Source organism: Nomascus leucogenys, chromosome 3 (assembly GCF_006542625.1).
Source record: "Nomascus leucogenys isolate Asia chromosome 3, Asia_NLE_v1, whole genome shotgun sequence".
Lineage (NCBI taxonomy): Eukaryota > Metazoa > Chordata > Mammalia > Primates > Hylobatidae > Nomascus > Nomascus leucogenys.
In genome coordinates this window covers 95,246,611-95,266,103 of record NC_044383.1, presented here as the reverse complement: position 1 = coordinate 95,266,103, position 19,493 = coordinate 95,246,611, and the positions used below count along the sequence as shown (strand labels likewise).

The window sequence follows — 19,493 nt, the reverse complement described above, 5'->3', positions numbered from 1 at the left end:
ACCATCAAAACTGGGAATACTCCACTGCATAGCAAAGATCATTTCTTGGAATAGTCACTTAAATGTTTACAAGAAACAATTATTAAGTGTCCCAGACTGATTCATTAATGTCATTAATGAAAGAATTGCTAAGAGTTTCTGTTTTCTGGTTTGTTTTAATCCTACTATATAAACTTTTTTTTTTGGCACCACTCCAACAAAATTCCACCCAACGATTAAAGGAGGTAAAGATTCATAAAGCAAAAACGTTACTGAAAGTTAACCTTGCCAGGGTACATTGCAAACCCAACTTAGACACAATCCTTATATGATGCAAAAGCCGTCCTAACAAAACACAAAGAAAACAATTAGTGCTGTTGCCAATGCCTCATAATTTTGGACAGTGAGGAAGAAGTGCTAACTGATTTGTCTTTTGCTGTTTGTGGGATAAAATATATAACTGAAAATGCCCCTGCTGTCCCAGAATGAGGAAGACATAATGAACTCTGGCTTTCCCGATTATTCTGCCACATCCGAAGGTTTGCAAATAAACAAATTAAATAGCTCTTGTCTGGTTTTTCTAGTCAACTTTCATTACTGTAAGGATGGATGCAGCAAGATAAATGTTTCCTTTTTACTTCAGTACTGAAAGAAACACAAGTTTTCCTGCTGCCTTTTATGTTTAAGCTCTGAGGTCCACAGCCTATTCTTATTCACCAACTGGAAACGATTTGTCTGCAATGGCCAGTTTGATGTTTTCTACTCAACTCCCAAAGTCTCAATTTGAAGTCGTTCTCTTCCACTTAAGGAGACATTTCATTTTTCCTTTAATTTAAAAAAATGTTCTGAATGTGAAACGACATTACAAGGACTACTAGGTTGCTTAATATAAATTCCGTATGTGTGACACTCTTCAGGCTGTGTCAACAGACAAGGTCGGTTCAGCTAAACAAGCTGGCAAGCAGCCACTTGGGGGAAAAGTTTTAAGCATGCCACATGTGTCCAAGCCAAAGTCAGACCCGAAATCTAACATGAGTGTAAGAAATACTTGATCTTAAAATGGCCCATGGAATTTAATCTTGTTAAGCAAATCTGAACCGGGCAGTTATCCAGGATGACCCAATGGAAAGTCCTAGAAAAAAATATCTTAAACTGAGTGACCCTGTCCAGTTCAAGACGTTCTGCCTCTCTTAGCATCATTACTGGCTGGGACTGGAAAACAGAGCCTTTTCTCTCTACTCTTTCCCCGATTCCAGCCACCAATTATTCAAGGTTTCTTCAGTAAAACACCGGGGTAAGAATTCACAGTCCAAACAGCAAGCATTTCTCCACAGATCCTTAATATGGTAGGAAGATTGATTCTCAAGGAAACCCTATCTGGGAACATGGTATGAAATAAAGTAATTCCCAACCATTCACTTATGAGGGGCTGATGGAGGGATTTCACAGATAATTGAAATCTACAAGACTCTTCTGTTTTAGCCATGTGTTTGCAAAATAAATATTTAATCCAAGATCTACTGAAGAATAAAATAAGTGTCCACTCTTGTGGAGTTAAGGACTGTGAACTAACCCAAAGGGAGATAATAGGAGATTCCAGGCCATGCAAGAATCCCAAATAACATACAAAAGGAAGGATCAGTCATCACTCAAGGGATGGCTGGAATAGTCCAACTAAATCTTATTCTGATAGTCCTACAGAAGCAGCACTTTGACAATCATGAATAAAAGTGTTCTTGAGTATTACATAAGGAATGATATAAAATCAACTCCACTTGGCCATGAGAAGCAGTCTCTCCTATTCATGTACCCTTAATATAAAATTTGCTTACATAAAAGAGAAAAAGCAAACCAATCATCTATATAAAATAGAGAAGAAACTGGTAAATGATATCGTTATCCTGACCAGAAAATTAAATAAAAAGAATACTGACCCTCCACTCTTGAGATGAGATGGTAAGGATGTTGTTCCTTTGAACATTTCTTGCTCCTTTATTTCACTGAAGCCTCCATCAACAGTTAGCTGAAGTGGGTGACTCTTTAAGTGGCAAATAGCATTCGATTTTGTTAAATAAATCCCATTTATTTTCACCATAGAGTCCCCCATCATAACTGTTTCTTTGGATTCCACTGTCTTCTTTGCTGCAATATAACCAAGAAAATGTTTTGTTGAAGTATTCTTATTTTAGGAATCACTACCTTTCAATGTTATTTTTCAATCTAAGAATTTATATGATTTAAAAGTTATACATTGCTTATAATTAAGTCTGGAATTTTATGGCCAAAGCCTTTCTGAGCGTACACGAGACCAGTATCTTAAGTCTGGCACCATCAATTCTGCAGGTAAAAATGTATAGAATCTTATCTCTATCAGCTTATAGTCTACTTGAAGGCAAACACTCAACTTCAGGCTTATAAACTACCTAGTCCACATAAGTACTTCCGTGTCCCATAACAGCAGCTCTTCCTCCTGAATTTGATCATGTAATTTTTCATTCAAAAATATTTACTGAGTGGCTCCCCCATGTCAAACACTGTCCTGGGCACTTGGTGTGCATCAAAACAGATCCATGATCTCACAGGGCTTACATCCTAATAAGCAGAAAATAAGCAATCACCATAATAAATAAGGTATATGACATGTTATAATAAGTGCTATGGAAAAAAAGCAAAGTATAAAAGTAGGGAAGGGTCAAGGGGATTGGAATGGGGGGGTAAAGCAGGGTAGGGAGGACAAACCCTTTATGGGGTGAGGCATCCAGCCACCAGGGCCAGTATTTTCAGCACAGAGACCAGCTGGTATGGAGGCCCTAAGGTAGGCTGAAGTGGGGGACTCTTCAGCACCCACTGTGCCTGGGGTGCTCAAGGAATAGCAGGAATGCAGTGTGCAAGGAGGCAAAGAGGAGGAGAGGTGATTAGAGGGGTGAGGGGTGGATGGTGGAGGCCTAGCCTAGTAGACCACTACTCTGCAATGAAAAGGAGAGGGCATTGAAACATACCTCTAAAGAGGTATAAGATGGAGTTGCAAGAAGGTATCCTTTGTGCTTATGACTACAGATTCTTAGACATATAATAATATAACACTTCCCTTATCAGCAAATTGGTATTAGGAATAGCTTATTGTCTATGCTGCTACAAGGCTGTAGTCTGTGAGAAAACATTTTGTTAAAGGGGAAGAGAGAAAATCTCCCATAATACAGTGTGGGGGGGTGGGGATGAGCTTCATGTAGAAAAATACTTACTGTTTTGCAAGATTTTTCAAAATGACTCAAGGTTTCCTTTCCTTTTCTGTACTTACTAAGAAACCAACAAACCAATAAAAACTAATAATAACAAAACCACCTATTCTACCCCTCTGACCAAACTCCCTGCTTTCAAAACACTAAATTTTAAAACTGAAAGGAACCTTAGAGATTTTAGGCTTCTTTCTTTTTTTTTTAAGATGGGAGAATTGAGAACCCAAAGATTAAATGACCTGTCTAAGGTCACAGGGAGAGCCAGGACCACAGGGTTTGGCTCAGACTTGGGTTCGAGTGCAGGCCCCCCTGAGCACCCACTCTGTGATGCGGATGCTCAATTCACACCACCTTCCATGGTCCCCACCTCTTGGGGATGTGGTGAGATTTTAAATGATGTGGCCTAGTAAAGTGACTTATACAGTGCTAGCACACTCAAAACCTAGAAGTTATTGTCATTATGATTATTGGAACCCAAGAATCCTGACTTCTGGGCTAGGGCTCTCTCCATACCACCACACCACCTTAAATGACTTTACTACTGAATTATGAAGCACACATTCTGTTTCCGATTACAAAGTATTTTTAGCCTATTGTTATCTTTTAGCATTCATTTCTCTCATTCATTCACTCCCTGAATATTTATTAAGCACCCACCACTATGTGCCAGGTGCTGTTTACTGCACGGTGAAGCCGTGGTGAACAAGTCCCAGCCATCATGGAGCTTCTAGAAGGGAAACCCAACCATACCTATAGGTCGAGGAGCTATACCTGTCTATCTTCAAATCTACTGGAGTAAGCTTGTCAGTTATTACTACAACGAAGAGCTGCCCTGGGGGGCTCACTCTCATTCCTGATCAATGTCCTCGATGAAACTGAGCATGTGTAACTATGGTCTGTATCTTCTCGGTAGACAGTTGCAGCACATTATATGAATTTTGTGATGGATCGTGGGTAAACTTCAAAAGGAGACAGCTCCCAGCAGCCTTACCACACAGGACCAGTTCAGGTTCACAAATATTTATTTGATACCTGTTATATACCACACCCTGTTATAGGCTCTTGGGCAACAGACAAAGAAAAACACTTTTCTTAATGACGTTGCTCTATCTAGCAGGGGAGACAAAGGGGGCAGATGTGTAAACAGATAAATGAAGCCCAGTGTGACCCCAGCCAGGTAAGGAGGGGACAGAGAGAGTGGAGAAAGCTTGAGGGGTTGGGAGTTGGTCAGAGAAAGCTTCACAGAGGAGGTGGGGGCTGAGAAGCATTTTCAATGGTTAATAAGAGGTAAACAGCTTGAAGAAAAGAGAACAAAAATCTGGAGTGAAAGCCAGCTTCAAGTGTGTATTACCAGTACAGTCAGGCAGGACCCCAGTTTTGGAAGGGCCTATACTTGTTTTAAGGCTCTGCTGTGGCTATCTTGAAACTCTTAATAATTTTTGAACAAAGGGCCCCACATTTCCATTCAGCATTGGGCCCAGCAAATTACATAGCAGGTTCTGCCTGAGGCTTGAAACAGCAGGGTGGGTATGGGGAACCACAAGGGGTTCCACCCTGCCGGTGCACCCACCGTGAGGGGGCAGGCCCAGGACAGGCGTGAGCAGGGCCTGGAATGTTAGGCTGGGGCTGGATCACAACACAGCTGTGCACTTGGAGGAGCTGGGACGTCATCCCCCGCCACCCCCACCAGAGCTCAGCAAACTACAAGCCCCACCAAATCTGCCCTATCTCATTTTCGTATAGCCTGCAAACTAAGAACGGTTTTTATATTTTTAAATGGTTAGAAAAAAAATCAAAGAAAGAACAATATTTTGTGACAAGTGAAAATTACATGAAATTCAAGTTTCAGTGGCCATAAATTGGTGGATGGCTGCTTCCATGCTACAGTACAAAACTGAGGAGGTTGAGCAGAGACCATAAGGACCAGGTCTAAAATATTCACTATCTGGTCCTTTACAGAAAAAGTTTGCCAACTTCTATAGTAGGCTAGTGTTTCCCAAATTGTGTTCCCCAAAGACAGATCCCACAGTCCAGCAGGTTTGTGAAATGCTGTGTTGAATTAAAATTAAACAGATTACTCCACCAACACTTTAATACACTCATATGCACAGAGACTCTCCAAGAAGATGAGGGGTAGGCAGTGTTTCCCTGACCTATTTGAGCACTGAACCCTTTTTCCAAAGAAAAGCTATTAACATTTTGCCAAAAGTGTTCCCTGGAGTTCCCTGGAACTCAGTTTGGCAAACACTTCTGTAGGCACAGCGGGGCCTCTGAAGGGTTTTCAGCAAGAAGATGGTGCAATCTGATCTTTATTTGCTTCCCGACCTCTTGTGCTTTACGGAACACACAGAAAATGATCATTTTTCCTGGTCCCCTGGGCTAAAGGGATAAGGCTGCTGCTCACAGCCATGTCGTGTTGGGAGCTCAGCATCCTCAGGCTCCACTGGCTGTTCCTCTGGCTGAGGGCCTCGCATCCACCCACCTGCAGACCATCACAGCACCCCAGTGAGCAGACGGTGGTTTAAGAGCAGCAAAACAGGATGAGGCAAGAGGGATGGAGGCAGCATGGCAGTGGTGAGGGAGAATGCAGACTCAAGAGCTAGTCAGGAAGCACGTGTAGGGCTTGGTGACAGAGAGTGTGACAGGGATGGCTGAGGAGGTGGTACTGCTCTCAGGCCTCTTATCTGGCTTGAATAACTGGGGAAGCATTCACAGCAGTGCCACCTCCAGCCAAAAACCCTATGTGAACGCAAAGCAGTTTTACTGCTGGCCTTGTGGAGATGACTACACAAATCTCTTCCTCTTTCACTGTCTTAAAGCAGGAATTCCAAACCTGCCACCACACCCTGGCCCTGCCTGTGGGGTAGTGTCAGCCACAAATGACTTCACAGCAAACGAAGGGATGCCCTCCATTTCTACAGCCTCAGTTACTCCACGAAGCCTACCTCTTCTAAACAATAGAGAGGATCTGAAATGAAACCCAGGGACCTCTTATACAAATGACAATGATTCCAAGGCTGGAGAGCTCAAATATTTTTTATAACTTTATAATTGGATGACATGTGCTTTTAAAATAACAATGACTTTTTGCTGCCAGTATTTCCTGAATGCTGGCCCAGACCTCAGGGATGACCTGTATGGTGAAGAGGGGTGACTGCAAAGAGGGTGGATAAAAGAACCACGATGAAAACATGCTTCAGTGCACCTTGGAGGTGTGAAGCTGGCCTCAGTGCTGGGAAATCACAGCTGCAGAGGGCACCTCCCAGAGCATGAAGACAACAGTCAGGTACCCCAGGGGGGAAGGAGCTATGCCACTGGGGAAGCACTGAGGAGGAGGATGGTGGGCAAAGCACTCATCTCTGTGGTCACTTTCACATCAGCATGTACCTCGGCAAGCAGCAGGGTTTCCTGGTGTGCATTCTCAAAAGTTAAAAATGCATGAAACACATACACAGTATTCAACCTCACAAGCAAGAACACAGAATAAAAAACAAGGTATGAGTCCTCGCACCAATCCTGCCATCCTGTTCATAAGAAGTGCCCTTCACCTCCAGGTCCCAGCCCCCTCTCATCTTGGCAAGCCCTTTGCTCCTGCAATTACCAACCCTTTCTGATTTACCTGAGCTGACATGGGACTGGGGTGGGGGGTGGGGGCGGGAGCATTTGAAAAGCTCCTCAGGTGATTCTCATGGGCAGCTACAGTTGAGAACTGCTGTTGTTGAAAAAACCTACATCACGTTGTCTCTCCCTTTGGTAAACCCTATCTTTTCACTACAAGTAGAACACAGCTGGGTGTTTTCCATATTCTGAGGCCCTGGGCAGTTCTGTGGCCTCAGCTCCCTCCAACTGCCCTTGATCAGCCACTTTCCAGCCACTGGACCTCCGGGTCCTCCACCACCGGCACTTGCTCTTGTGCCCGGTCATTGTACTCGCTTTTCCTTCCATGTGGACACTTGGTCCATGGATTTTTACATGGTTACCTTCTTCTCATGAGGCACCTTCCTATTCAGCTGCCAGCTCCTCAAAGATACCTTTCAGAAAGCCACCTGAGCTAAAGCAAATTACCCCATCACAGTCACTCTCGAGTCCATTATCTTGTTTATCTTCTTCAGAGCATTCATCAGCACTCAAATTCTCTTACTTATTTGTTCTCCTGTTATTGTCTATCTCCTCTCACTAGACTGTAAGCTGAGGACAGAACTTTGTTGGCCTAGAATGGTGCCTGGCACTTAGTAGGAGTTCAATAAATATCAGACCGACTAGCAGTGTAAGAAAGGAAACAAATCGGAACATCAAGGTAAAGCAAGTTGCCTGATGATCTACTTGGTCACGGCATCACAGCATGAGGCACACACCCTGCACATCCTCATTGTCTTGTCTTTTCTATTCTCTTTTCTTCCTTCCTCCCTCCCTCCCTCTCTTCTCTTTTTCTTTCCTCCTTTCCTTTTTTTCTTTCCTTTCCTCCTTCCCTCCCTTCCTTCCTCCTTCCTTCCTACCTTCCTTCCTTTCTCTTTCTCTCTCTCTCTCTTTCTTTCTTTTTCTCCTTTATTCTAACTCTTCAGCCACATCAGGGACCAGACAGGCAAGTGAATGGCACAGGCTGGGGACATGGTGACTGCAGATCATATCCTGGCCACAGAATGGAGGTACCACTCAGCTCCGATCATGCCCCATTGTGGCCGCATGGAATGGGGACCCAGTGTTGCCAGATTTTCTGATTTTTCACAAGAAGTCATAAATCTGGATCCTTCCATGAGATTCTTCTACCTTTTAAATGTTGGAAATGAATAAAAAAAATACTTGTCTGTCAAGTATGATGCTCAGGTGGGGGCTGTGATCTTTGGTATGTATCTTCCAGGCTCTCCCCATCTCTCTGTGACTGTAAGCCTATCTCTCTTCATCAAATCTTGTTGATGGAGGGAGAACCAGTTCTGTCAGCTCCTGCTAAAGTGGTTTCCCAACTTTTTTTGACCACACACAGTCAGAAATCAGTTTATAATATGACCCTGAACACACACTGAAGACCGAAGTCTCTTGAAGCAAAACTTGCCCCTATTGTGTGTTATGTATTCTGACATTTTCTATTATATTCTATTCTACTTCATTTTTTAAAAATGCTGGTGTGATCCACTAAATTGATTGTCATCCATTTCTGGGTCCTTTTCAACAGTTTGAGAAACCCTTAGTATGCCCTGGATGGGGAGTGATTCCAATTGTTGGTGGGACTCCTCAGGCTGTGATCTTTAGCCTCTCTGTTCCCAGGTTTAGGTGCCTGGCAGCAATTCTCAGGCAGTAGGAAAAGTCCCATTCAAATTTTGCTTACATGCTCAACATGGGATCAGAAGGGCATTCTCAAAGAAGTAAGCTTAATGTGCATTATAAGAATCTTATCATTTTCATTAATTTCTAATAAAATTAACAACTTTTTGAACTCTAATTTAAAAATCATTTATTTCTGATATACATGAACCATCCACTAGGGAATACTTATCCTAATATTCTTTTTTTTCTTTTTTGTTGAGACAGAGTCTTGCTTGTCACCCGGGCTGGGGTGCAGTGGCACGATCTCAGCTCACTGCAACCTCCACCTCCTGGTTTCAAGCAGTTCTCCTGCCTCAGCCTCCTGAGTAGCTGGGATTACAGGCACATGCCACTACACCCGGCTAAGTTTTGTATTTTTAGTAGAGACAGGGTTTTACCATGTTGGCCAGGCTGGTCTCGAACTCCTCATCTCAGATGATCTGCCCGCTTCGGCCTCTCAAAGTGCTGGGATTACAGGCATGAGCCACCGTGCCCAGTCACTTATCCTAATTTTCTTTTCCTACCAACTGTGATATTTAGGTATTCCTTATAAGCACCCAGAAAAATATATGAACAATGTTTCTTAACCCATTTCAAAAACCCAGCTTTTGCCCAATATTAACTAACTCTTAGTTAATATAAAAATCACCCAGGGTTAGGAAAAATCATATAAAAATAGCTTTTGTGTGCAAATTCAAGAAGCATGCCTGTCCCCAGAGATTACAGGATGTTACATGGCCTTACAGTCAGAGGGAGGAAGGGATCTGTCCGGCAGAAGGGCCCGCTGGGAGGCAGCCCTGAATAAGCGAGCCCTGGCGCTGCTTACTCTTCTAATCTTCGCAGGGTCCACTGGGGGCTTAGGAAAGGAAAAGCAGGAATCCTCCTCTCTGGTGGGAGATGCTGGAACTTTCGGTTTCTGGAAAGAGATTTTTTAAATAACTGGAATGACTTTCTGCATCTCAAATAACACTTACCTCAGAGCTGGCCACAACCCTTCCAGAAGAGCACAAGGCCTATCTGCCTGGCTTCATCTTGGCTTCCTGATTCTACCAGCTCACTGGCCCACCTTACATAATATGATATATGTATATATAAAGCAGTTTTAAATTGTTTTTCTCAATCATATTGTATTAACTACTCTGCTGTGCTATTAGCATACTCAAGTAAAACAGTTTACCCATGCTAGCAAACAGATATTATCTGTATAAAAGACTACAAAATTGGCCGGGCGCAGTGGCTCATGCCTGCAATCCCAGCACTTTGGGAGGCCGAGGCAGGTGGATCACTTGAGGTCAGGAGTTCAAGACCAGCCTACCCAATATGGTGAAACCCCATCTCCACTAAAAATACAAAAATTGGCTGGGCATGGTGGCACGTGCTTGTAGTCCCAGCTACTCAGTAGGCTGAGCCAGGAGAATTGCTTGAACCCGGGAGTTGGAGGTTGCAGTGAGCCAAGACTACACCACTGCAGTCCAGCCTGGGTGACAGAGCAAGACTCCATCTCAAAAAGAAGACTACAAAATTACATATAGCATATTCAACATGCTTTAAAAATTTCTGAGTTCAATTCAGTTTAGAAAACATTTATTGACTACCTATATGTACCAAGAATTATGTGGAATATAAGTGGTACATTTACATATTTTGGATGTCACAAATGTATTTTTTTAATGATATCAAAATTTTTAAATAAGTTAAGTGACAAAGTCATAAAACATAAAAGCAAGAAGTTGTCTTGGACTTATGAAAGCGTTTTATTTCTATTTATTGATTGATTTATTTATTTTGAGATGGAGTTTCACTCTTGTCACCCAGGCTGGAGTGCAATGGTGCGATCTCAGCTCACTGCAACCTCCGCCTTCCAGGTTCAAGTGATTCTCCGGCCTCAGCTCCCGAGTAGCTAGGATTAAAGGAGCTTGCCACCACACCCAGCTAACTTTTTTTTTTTTTTTTTTTTTTTTTTTTTGAGATGAAGTTTCACTCTTGTTGCCCAGGCTGGAGTGCAATGGCATGATCTTGGCTCACCGCAACCTCTGCCTCCCAGGTTCAAGCAATTCTCCTGTCTCAGCCTCCCAAGTAGCTTGGATTACAGGCATGCACCAGCACACCTGGCTAATTTCTTTTTTGTATTTAGTAAAGACAAATACTAAATACTAAATAATATGACCCTGAACACACACTGAAGACCAAAGTCTCTTGAAGCAAAACTTGCCCCTATTGTGTGTTATGTATTCTGACATTTTCTATTATATTCTATTCTACTTCATTTTTTAAAAATGCTGGTGTGATCCACTAAATTGATTGTCATCCATTTCTGGGTCCTTTTCAACAGTTTGAGAAACCCTTAGTATGCCCTGGATGGGGAGTGATTCCAATTGTTGGTGGGACTCCTCAGGCTGTGATCTTTAGCCTCTCTGTTCCCAGGTTTAGGTGCCTGTTTCACCCTGTTAGTCAGACTGGTTGCAAACTCCTGACCTCAGGTGATCCACCTGCCTTGGCCTCCCAAAGTGCTGGGATTACGGGCGTGAGCCACTGCGCCTGGCTGAAAATGCTTTATTTTTTACATCTCAGAAATTCTATGCTGAGAATCCCTATTTTTTCCCCCATCTTTTCTTAAGTGTTGATGCTGATACTCTTAGTAGAGGAACATTACTAACAAAATTCTAATTCCTTAGAAACTTTTAAGAAAACACCTGCACCAAGTTCTTTGCCGCCCAGAACTCCCTCTAATCTGAGTGGCCTCTGACCGGGTACCAGACCCTCATAGGGTGACTAAGCTCCTAGTTTTAGAGTTGCCTGGTGGTCTTATCCTTCCTGCCTCCAATGTCAGCACAGTTATTTGCCTATGAAAGAACAACCTTATGGCAGCAAGTGCTTTTAGCTCTAACCAAAAATAATCAAGTTAACATTCCTAAAGTCACTTCCATAATATGTGAATGAGTGACTCACTATCCAATAAGTTAATCAACAAATTTTTGAAACATCCAGTGTGAAATTCAAGACTTATAATTTGGAAAATTGGGTGAAGTCATTTATCACGTATGACGCATAATCCCAAACACTTGTTTTCTCACATACATGAATAGAACATAGACATCTATATTAGGGTGTTCCTTCCAAGAAGTTGTTCATTTCAATAATGATGACATTCTTCAAAATGTTTATTTCCTCTTGTTCATTTGTATTCAGGATCGATTTATAAACCAGACCAAAAAAATCGTTCTATGATATTAAAGACACATTTTTCTAACACAGAAAAAAACAGTAAATAAAATAATCATCATAATATGGAAGAAAGCATAAATCACTTTTGGAGACCTGGAGAAGGACCCATTCACTAGTTATGTGAACTTGTGCAGGCCATTTACTTCTCTGAACCTGCCCAGCTATAACACAGAGACAGTAGTCCCCTTCTTACAGGGCCATTCCCATAAACACAATTCCTATTATGGAAGCTCAAGAAATGCCAGTTCCCTTCCCCATGTAAGTTGCTCACCCCTTATTTATCAGGTTTGGTTCCAAGTTACTTTTAGCTCCTCTCAGAAGTCAAGGCCCTAGCCTCTGACACACGCTTGTTAGAATTAAGATATTGGATGAGGGGTCTGTTCTGAAGGAGGTAACACTTGTTTGTCTGCATAAATTGCACTATATTTGTTTAACAAATAATCACTTTACTTTTTAGCCTCCCCATTTTGTTGCAAAATAATCATAGGAATGTTACTTAGGCCATGAAGCTAATAGGAACAGAAAAGCGAAGACTGTAATACAGGAAAATAGGTGTTTTCTGTGCAATTATGAGAAATGAAATATAGAGGGTAATCTCAATTTTGAAGATAGACGTGTGGTTTTCTTAATTCAAAATGTCTGTATTCTGCAGGTACCCTGAAACTGAAACAAAGATCAAGAAATCTGTCAAATAACAACCATGCAGACAAAGTAAACGGCTCCTTCTACAGACACCCAAACTGTACTAAATGAAAGATCTTTTTTTTTAAAGACAGGGTCTCATTCTGTTACCCAGGCTGGAGTGCAGTGGTACGATCATGGCTCACTGCAGCCTTGACTTCCTGGTCTCATGCGATTCTCTAGCCTCAGCCTCCTGAGTAGCTGGGACTACAAGCATGCGCCATCACACCCAGCTAATTTTTTATTTTTTGTAGAGACAGGGTCTCCCTATGTGGCCCAGGCTGTTCTCAAACTCCTGAGCTCAAAAGCTCTCCTGCCTTGGCCTCCCAAAGTGCTGGAATTACAGGCATGAGCTACCACACTCAGCCAAAAGATTTTATAAAGAGGGAAAATATGGTTTGGAAAGCAAATTTCCCCACAACAGAGTCACCGAATTTTCTCTGCCAGGGCAAGATAAAAGTCCCACAAATGCTCCTCAATAAAAGGCATTATTTTCTTAGTGCAAAATTAGTAACTGCATAATAAAAATTCGGTTCCATTTTACTACTGACATTAAATAAATTATGTGTCCCATTTAAACACGCATCTCATGGGACTACTTAGAATATAAAGTGACATATGTAAAACATTTTTAATTCTTTAAGAGAAAACAACTAAATGACTCAGCAATTTCTTTTATGCCAAGTTCTACAAAATGTTCTTTCACGCTGTGGAGTAAAATGACTTTTATAAAGAAAAACAGCAAACGTGTTTCTCTTATAAAATTCAAATAATTTTAGAAATCAGAGAATGTTGCAAATAAGTTTACATTTTCACCTGAGGGCTAGGTGCGGTGGCTCATACCTGTAATCCCAGCACTTTGGGAGGCTGAGGCGGGTGGATCACCTGAGGTCAGGAGTTCGAGACCAGCCTAGCCAACATGATGAAACCCCATCTCTACTAAAAATACAAAAATTACCCAGGCATGGTTGTGCATGCCTGTAGTCCCAACTACTCAAGAGGCTGAGGCAGGAGAATTGCTTGAACCCGGGAGGCAGAGGTTGCACCACTGCACTCCAGCCCAGGTGACAGAGAGAGACTCTGTCTCAAAGAAAAAAAAAAAAAAAAAATTTTCACTTGAGAACCTTAACTACCTCACATTTGTTTCATGACACTAACCCATGACTTTTTTTTTTTTTTTTTGAGACGGAGTCTCGCTCTGTTGCCCAGGCTGGAGTGCAGTGGCACAATCTCAGCTCACTGCAAGCTCCGCCTCCTGGGTTCACGCCATTCTCCTGCCTCAGCCTCTCCGAGTAGCTGGGACTACAGGCGCCCGCCACCACGCCCGGCTAATTTTTTGTATTTTTAGTAGAGACGGGGTTTCACCGTGGTCTCGATCTCCTGACCTCGTGATCGGCCTGCCTCGGCCTCCCAAAGTGCTGGGATTACAAGCGTGAGCCACCGCGCCCAGCCCACTAACCCATGACTTGAGTATAATCAAGGACACAGACACATGCTATATTTTAAGGTCTGTTCTGGCTGGTGGACCTGTTAGAGTCCATTGAGGACACACAGTCTATTTCCATAGGACAACCACGTCAAAGACGACACAATACATAGAACGTTCAAGGTATCCATCAGGCTGACCACGATTCTTCCACGCACCATCACCTTGGCCAATTTCTGCCCTGGCTCTTCCAGATCACCCAACAGGGTCTCCCCCCTCCTACGTGACAACTGGAAAAGGGAGTTCAGGACATCTCACCCCAGAAAGGTGCTCACAATTTAATCTGTAAAGCAGCAGACCACATACACACACAAACACACATACATGCAACAAAAGATACCTTGAAAGTCAGAAGGCAAATATTAAACATTCTTGCAAGCGGCCAGGCGTGGTGGCTCATGCCTGTAATCCCAGCACTTTGGGAGGCCGAGGCGGGTGGATCACAAGGTCAAGAGATTGAGACCATCCTGGCCAACGTGGTGAAACCCCATCTCTACTAAAAATACAAAAATTAGCTGGGCATGGTGGTGGACGCCTGTAGTCCCAGCTACTCAGGAGGCTGAGGCAGGAGAATCACTTGAACCCGGGAGGCAGTGGTTGCAGTGAGCTGAGATCGTGCCACTGCACTACAGCCTGGTGACAGAACGAGACTCCATCTCAAAAAAAAAAAAAAGAAAGGAAAAAAATACTCATGCAAGCACAGAACCTTTGTGACGTGGCAGTTCTGCGTGCGCTTCTATTACTATGATTTTCTCCACAGGTACACTGTGGTCCTCTGTCACTCTTGGCATGTGACTCGCTGTTGTAATGTCACCGTTTGCTTCAGCAATCGTGAAAGAAAAAAACACTGCTTTGGCTCTACTCTACTTGTCTTACCTTGGATCGCCCATCCCCAAGGTTTATATGAGTTCCTAGGTCCCTTTCTTTTAAAAATATTAAATTTTGTTTCACTTATCAATTACCTGGAGCTTGGTTATGTGGCTCAAACTAATCCACGCTGTTAGAAGTGGGGCTGGTAGTTGCCCAGAGGAGGCAGTAGCTGAGAGGGGCCATGGTGGCGGATTCTGAGCCCAGAAATTATCAATTTGATGATGCTGGCAGCGATCTATTTTTTCCTTTTGAATACTGGTTACTGAGTGTGTTTAGTTTGTGTAAATGTATTAAGCTGAATTCTTCTGTGTCAATAAAAAGTTGAATAAAAACATTTGGGGTTTACATAACTGGACTCGGTAAGTTTAGGAAACCAATAAAATTCTATTTTGTTGACTAAAATGATGAAAGACAACACTTCCTGTGTATTCACATGGTCACATCTATTTTCTGACTTTATACAATTCAAAGCAAGACAGCAGTTACCTCTGTGTGAACAAATTTGAACACCATCTAACTGGAGTAGAAGAAAAATAGGAGTAACTATCACCCAACTGCCCCAGGTCTCAGTGCTCTTGTGGAGCAGCTGGGAGCTGCTAAGAAGGAAAAAAGATGTAAGCTGGCACACCTATATAGCAGGTAGATATAAACGTTAATGAAAGACAACAAATCAGGCGGGCATGGTGGTTCACGCCTGTAGTCCCAGCACTCTGGGAGGCCAAGGTGGGCGGATCACTTGAGGCCAGGAGTTTGAGACCAGCCTGGCCAACATGATGAAACCCAATCTCTACTAAAAATACAAAAAAAATTAGTCAGGTGTGGTGGTGCACACCTGTACTGAGCCAAGATCATGTCATTGAACTCCAGCCTGAGTGACACAGCGAGACTCTGTCTCAGAAAAAAACAAAACAAACAAAAAAACCCCTACAAATCAGAGTGCTTCTGCTAACAGGAACCCCCTGGGCCAGTCGGGCTGGAGGGCAGGGCCTGAGCAATCAGGAATCACAAGTGTCAGCTCTCCTCTTCTCAGAAGTACTGGGCAGTCCTGAGTGTGGGCAGCCCACTGCCCGCTGGAGGGCTGTGGGGAGCACATGCCAGATAGGATGGGGAGAAAGAGAGAGAGGGTAGCTGTACAAAAGCAGCATTGAGCTAATCTGCTCAGTGTAGGAGCTGAAAGGCTGCTAAGTCCCTGTCCCCTGACTGACTGCTGGTGGAGGAATTGTTAAAAGGCAAACTGGTCTGAAAAGTGTCCTAGGTCCAAAAAGCACTGAGATTCAACTGGTTAGGTCCTCACAAACTCTTTTAGCAAATGTGTCCCTTAACTGTGAGACACTCCTCCGCCATTCTCTCTCCCTCTCTCTCCAGTTATCTCCTTCTCTCCACTCCCTCCCCCTTCCCCTATCTCTACCCTTTGCCAATTTAGTGGTTATCAGAGGCAAAGAGTTCTTTAAAAAAATGAAGTGATAAGAAAAAAGGTGGAAGATCAGGTAGCATGGGGCCATTTTCAGGATTTTTTGACTGGGGGCCCCAAATTTTAATTACTATTTAAAATGAAATGTACTTAAGACCCTCACATAATCCACAATAATGACAACAACCACAATCTCAAATTAAGCAGTCATTTTCCTTAAAATGGGAACTTCTTAGACTACTTTTACTTTGCTTTTTGTTTTTGTTTTTTTGTTTTTGTTTTTGTTTTTGTTTTTTTGAGATGAGTCTCACTCTATTGCCCAGGTTGGAGTGCAGTGGCACAATCTTGGCTCACTGCAACCTCTGCCTGCTGGGTTAAAGTGATTCTCCTGCCTCAGCCTCCAGAGTAGCTGGGATTACAGGCATGCGCCACCACACCTGGCTAATTTTTATATTTTTAGTAGAGACGGGGTTTCACCATGTTGGCCAGGCTGGTCTCGAACTCATGACCTCAGGTGATATACCCATTTCAGCCTCCCAAAATGCTGGGATCACATGCATGAGCCACTGCGCCTAGCCATCTACTTTCACTTTGAACACAGCACCAAACCATTCAGAGGTATGGAAATTTAAGTTCAATGACCCTAAACAGATAAATGCCTATCTTGTCTTAGCCCAACAGCTAATCCTGCAGTCCAAGAACTGTACCAGTTTGACAAGGACCAGGTTACCTCTAGAAAATGAGATTCTTTTTAAGGGAAGGGTAGACCCAAACTGAGTCCCAAACTGAGTGAGTCCCCAAAAAACTACAGTAATATTAAAAGCAATTTATAGGAGTCAAACTACAGAATCATAGAATAAAGAGCCACTCTACAATAAGGCAGAGCCACCGAGCTGCCGAACTGGGTCCTCAGGCTGTAGCTGGCTCAAAACCCAAGTGGTTCCCAAGGTTGTAGACGTTAACAAGTCATATGTCAACAATAGCTGGCAAATTATTTCTTGCAATATTGGTTCATGCTTGCTATCTTGGGATCTTATTTTTATCATCTGCAATATATGAACAAGTATAATCTTCCTCACAGAGGCATTCTGATAAATACTTCAAAAATATAAGATACATTTTGAGGCAATTGGGGTCATCTGGACATGGACTATACATTAAATGATATTACTGAGTAATGTTAATTTTCTGAGCTATGATGATGGCATCGTGGTTATGTAGGAAACTGTCCTTGTTCATATGAGATGCACACTTAAATTTTTGTGGATGAAGTATTACAATGTCTGCAACTTACTTTCAAATAGTTCAGCCAAAACAAACATACATACAAGCACATGTGTGTGTGCACACACACACACAAACACACATACACAGAGTAACAGAAATTGAGAAGCACTTGACTAACATACCAATCTCATAAAGCCTAGAGAACTGGTATCACCAAGTACTTCCGGCAGCAGAGGTAGAAGGTTAAGGAGTGGCTAAAGTAAGGAGGATTGGCTGAAATTCTGTGTAATTCCATCCTTTCCAGCTCCATGCAGTCAGGCTACTGAAGCCAGAAGAAGATGGGTTTATTCTCTAAAGAAGGTAAAACAGAGGGTCTTCTTTAATTGAGGTCAATAAGTAAGGGTACTATTACTATAAGTACCCTTATTGTTGAGTGTCAGAGTACTTATTATAAACATGGATATTAATTGAATATTTATATCCTAAATGCTGGGCATTCTCACCTTCTTCCTGCACCTGGAAGCTAGCAACCAGACTTTAACATCCAGGAAACAGCGTGGAAGATACTTCTTTACAGAGAATATGACTAGCCTGTAAGAAAAGTCCTAAAGATACTGCCACTGGGGTGTCATCAACAACACAGCCCAGTCAGATCCCCCTAACTACAGGTGTGGGTAGATACCACCTATAGGTTGACCAACCCAATCCACACGCCACTACTCTTTTTTTTTTTTTTTTTTTGAGATGGAGTCTTGCTCTGTCACCCAGGCTGGAGTGCAGTGGTGCAAACTCGGCTCACTGCAAGCTCCGCTTATCTCCTGCCAGTCTCCTGCCTCAGCCTCCTGAGTAGCTGGGACTACAGGCGCCCGCCACTACGCCCGGCTAATTTTTTGTATTTTTAGTAGAGACAGGGTTTCACCATGTTAGCCAGGATGGTCTCGGTCTCCTGACCTTGTGACCTGCCCGCCTCGACCTCCCAAAGTGCTGGGATTACAGGTGTGAGCCACCGCGCCTGGCCGCCACTACTCTTAAGAGCAGCCAAACAAACAGCATGAGGCATCAGAGGAAGCCTCTAGTATAAAAGGCAGAGACAAAAATGCAACAGAGACTATAAAGGGAGAAGAAAACTTGGTTAAAAAATCAAAACTACCACTAATATACTCAGATAACACGCTACAACCATGAAATAAGAACAGACTACTATACAAAGAGATAATGTAGAGGGAAAAAAACTTCTGAAAATTAAAAATATGACAGCAGAAATGAAAAAAAAAACTCAATAAAGGGATCAGAATACAGTCCCTTCCATAAAAAGATGTGAAACAGAGAAGAGAGAAAATAAGAAAACTGAAGTGTCAGTCCAGAAAGTCCTACATCTTTTTTTTTTGTTTTTTTTTTTTTTTTTTTTTGAGACAGAGTTTTGCTCTTGTTGCCCAGGCTGGAGTGCCATGGCGCAATCTCAGCTCACTGCAACCTCCACCTCCCGAGTTCAAGCAATTCTCTTGTCTCAGCTTCACTAGTGGCTGGGATTACAGGCATGCACCACCATGCCCAGCTAATTTTGTATTTTTAGTAGAGACAGGGTTTCACCATGTTGGTCAGGATGGTCTCGAACTCCTGACCCCAGGTGATCTGCCTGCCTGGGTCCGCCAAAGCGCTGGGATTACAGGCATGAGCCACCACGCCCGGCCAGGAAGTCCTACATCTGAATAATAAATTCTAGAAAGAGCCAACAGAACAAAAAAGTGGGTAAGACACTATGATGATATTAAATATTCAATTAATATCCATGTTTACTGAAAGGCATGAACTTCCACATTGAAAGGGCCCTTCAAGTATGCAGTATGATTGATAAAAATAGACTCACACAAAGGACCATTGTTATTAAATTTCAGAACACTAGAAACAAAGAGAAACATCCCACAAACTTCCAGAGAAGAAAAAACAGGAATCAAGGTTTCAAATAATTTACTTTCCATGTACCCTTTCTCAAGAAACTATGGGAGGGAACACTCTACCAAATCCACAGTAAATCAAGAAAGAGGACTCGAGACATAGGAACCAGGAAAAAGCCAGC

General features: G+C 42.7%; 1 protein-coding gene across 6 annotated transcripts in view; it reads right to left on the bottom strand.

Annotated features, from left to right (window-relative positions):
- ARMC2 (armadillo repeat containing 2) overlaps positions 1 to 19,493 on the bottom strand; it is a 132,839-nt gene that overhangs the window by 102,384 nt on the left and 10,962 nt on the right. For 5 of the 6 annotated variants that reach the window (XM_030809536.1, XM_012505900.2, XM_003255541.3 and 2 more), the window contains 2 exons: positions 9,261 to 9,432; positions 1,914 to 2,121 (listed from right to left, as the gene is read on the bottom strand). In XM_030809536.1, the coding sequence (XP_030665396.1) occupies positions 1,914 to 2,121; positions 9,261 to 9,432 (380 nt within the window). The remainder of the gene's footprint in view (positions 1 to 1,913; positions 2,122 to 9,260; positions 9,433 to 19,493) is intronic. The other variant, XM_030809538.1, reaches the window with a different exon arrangement.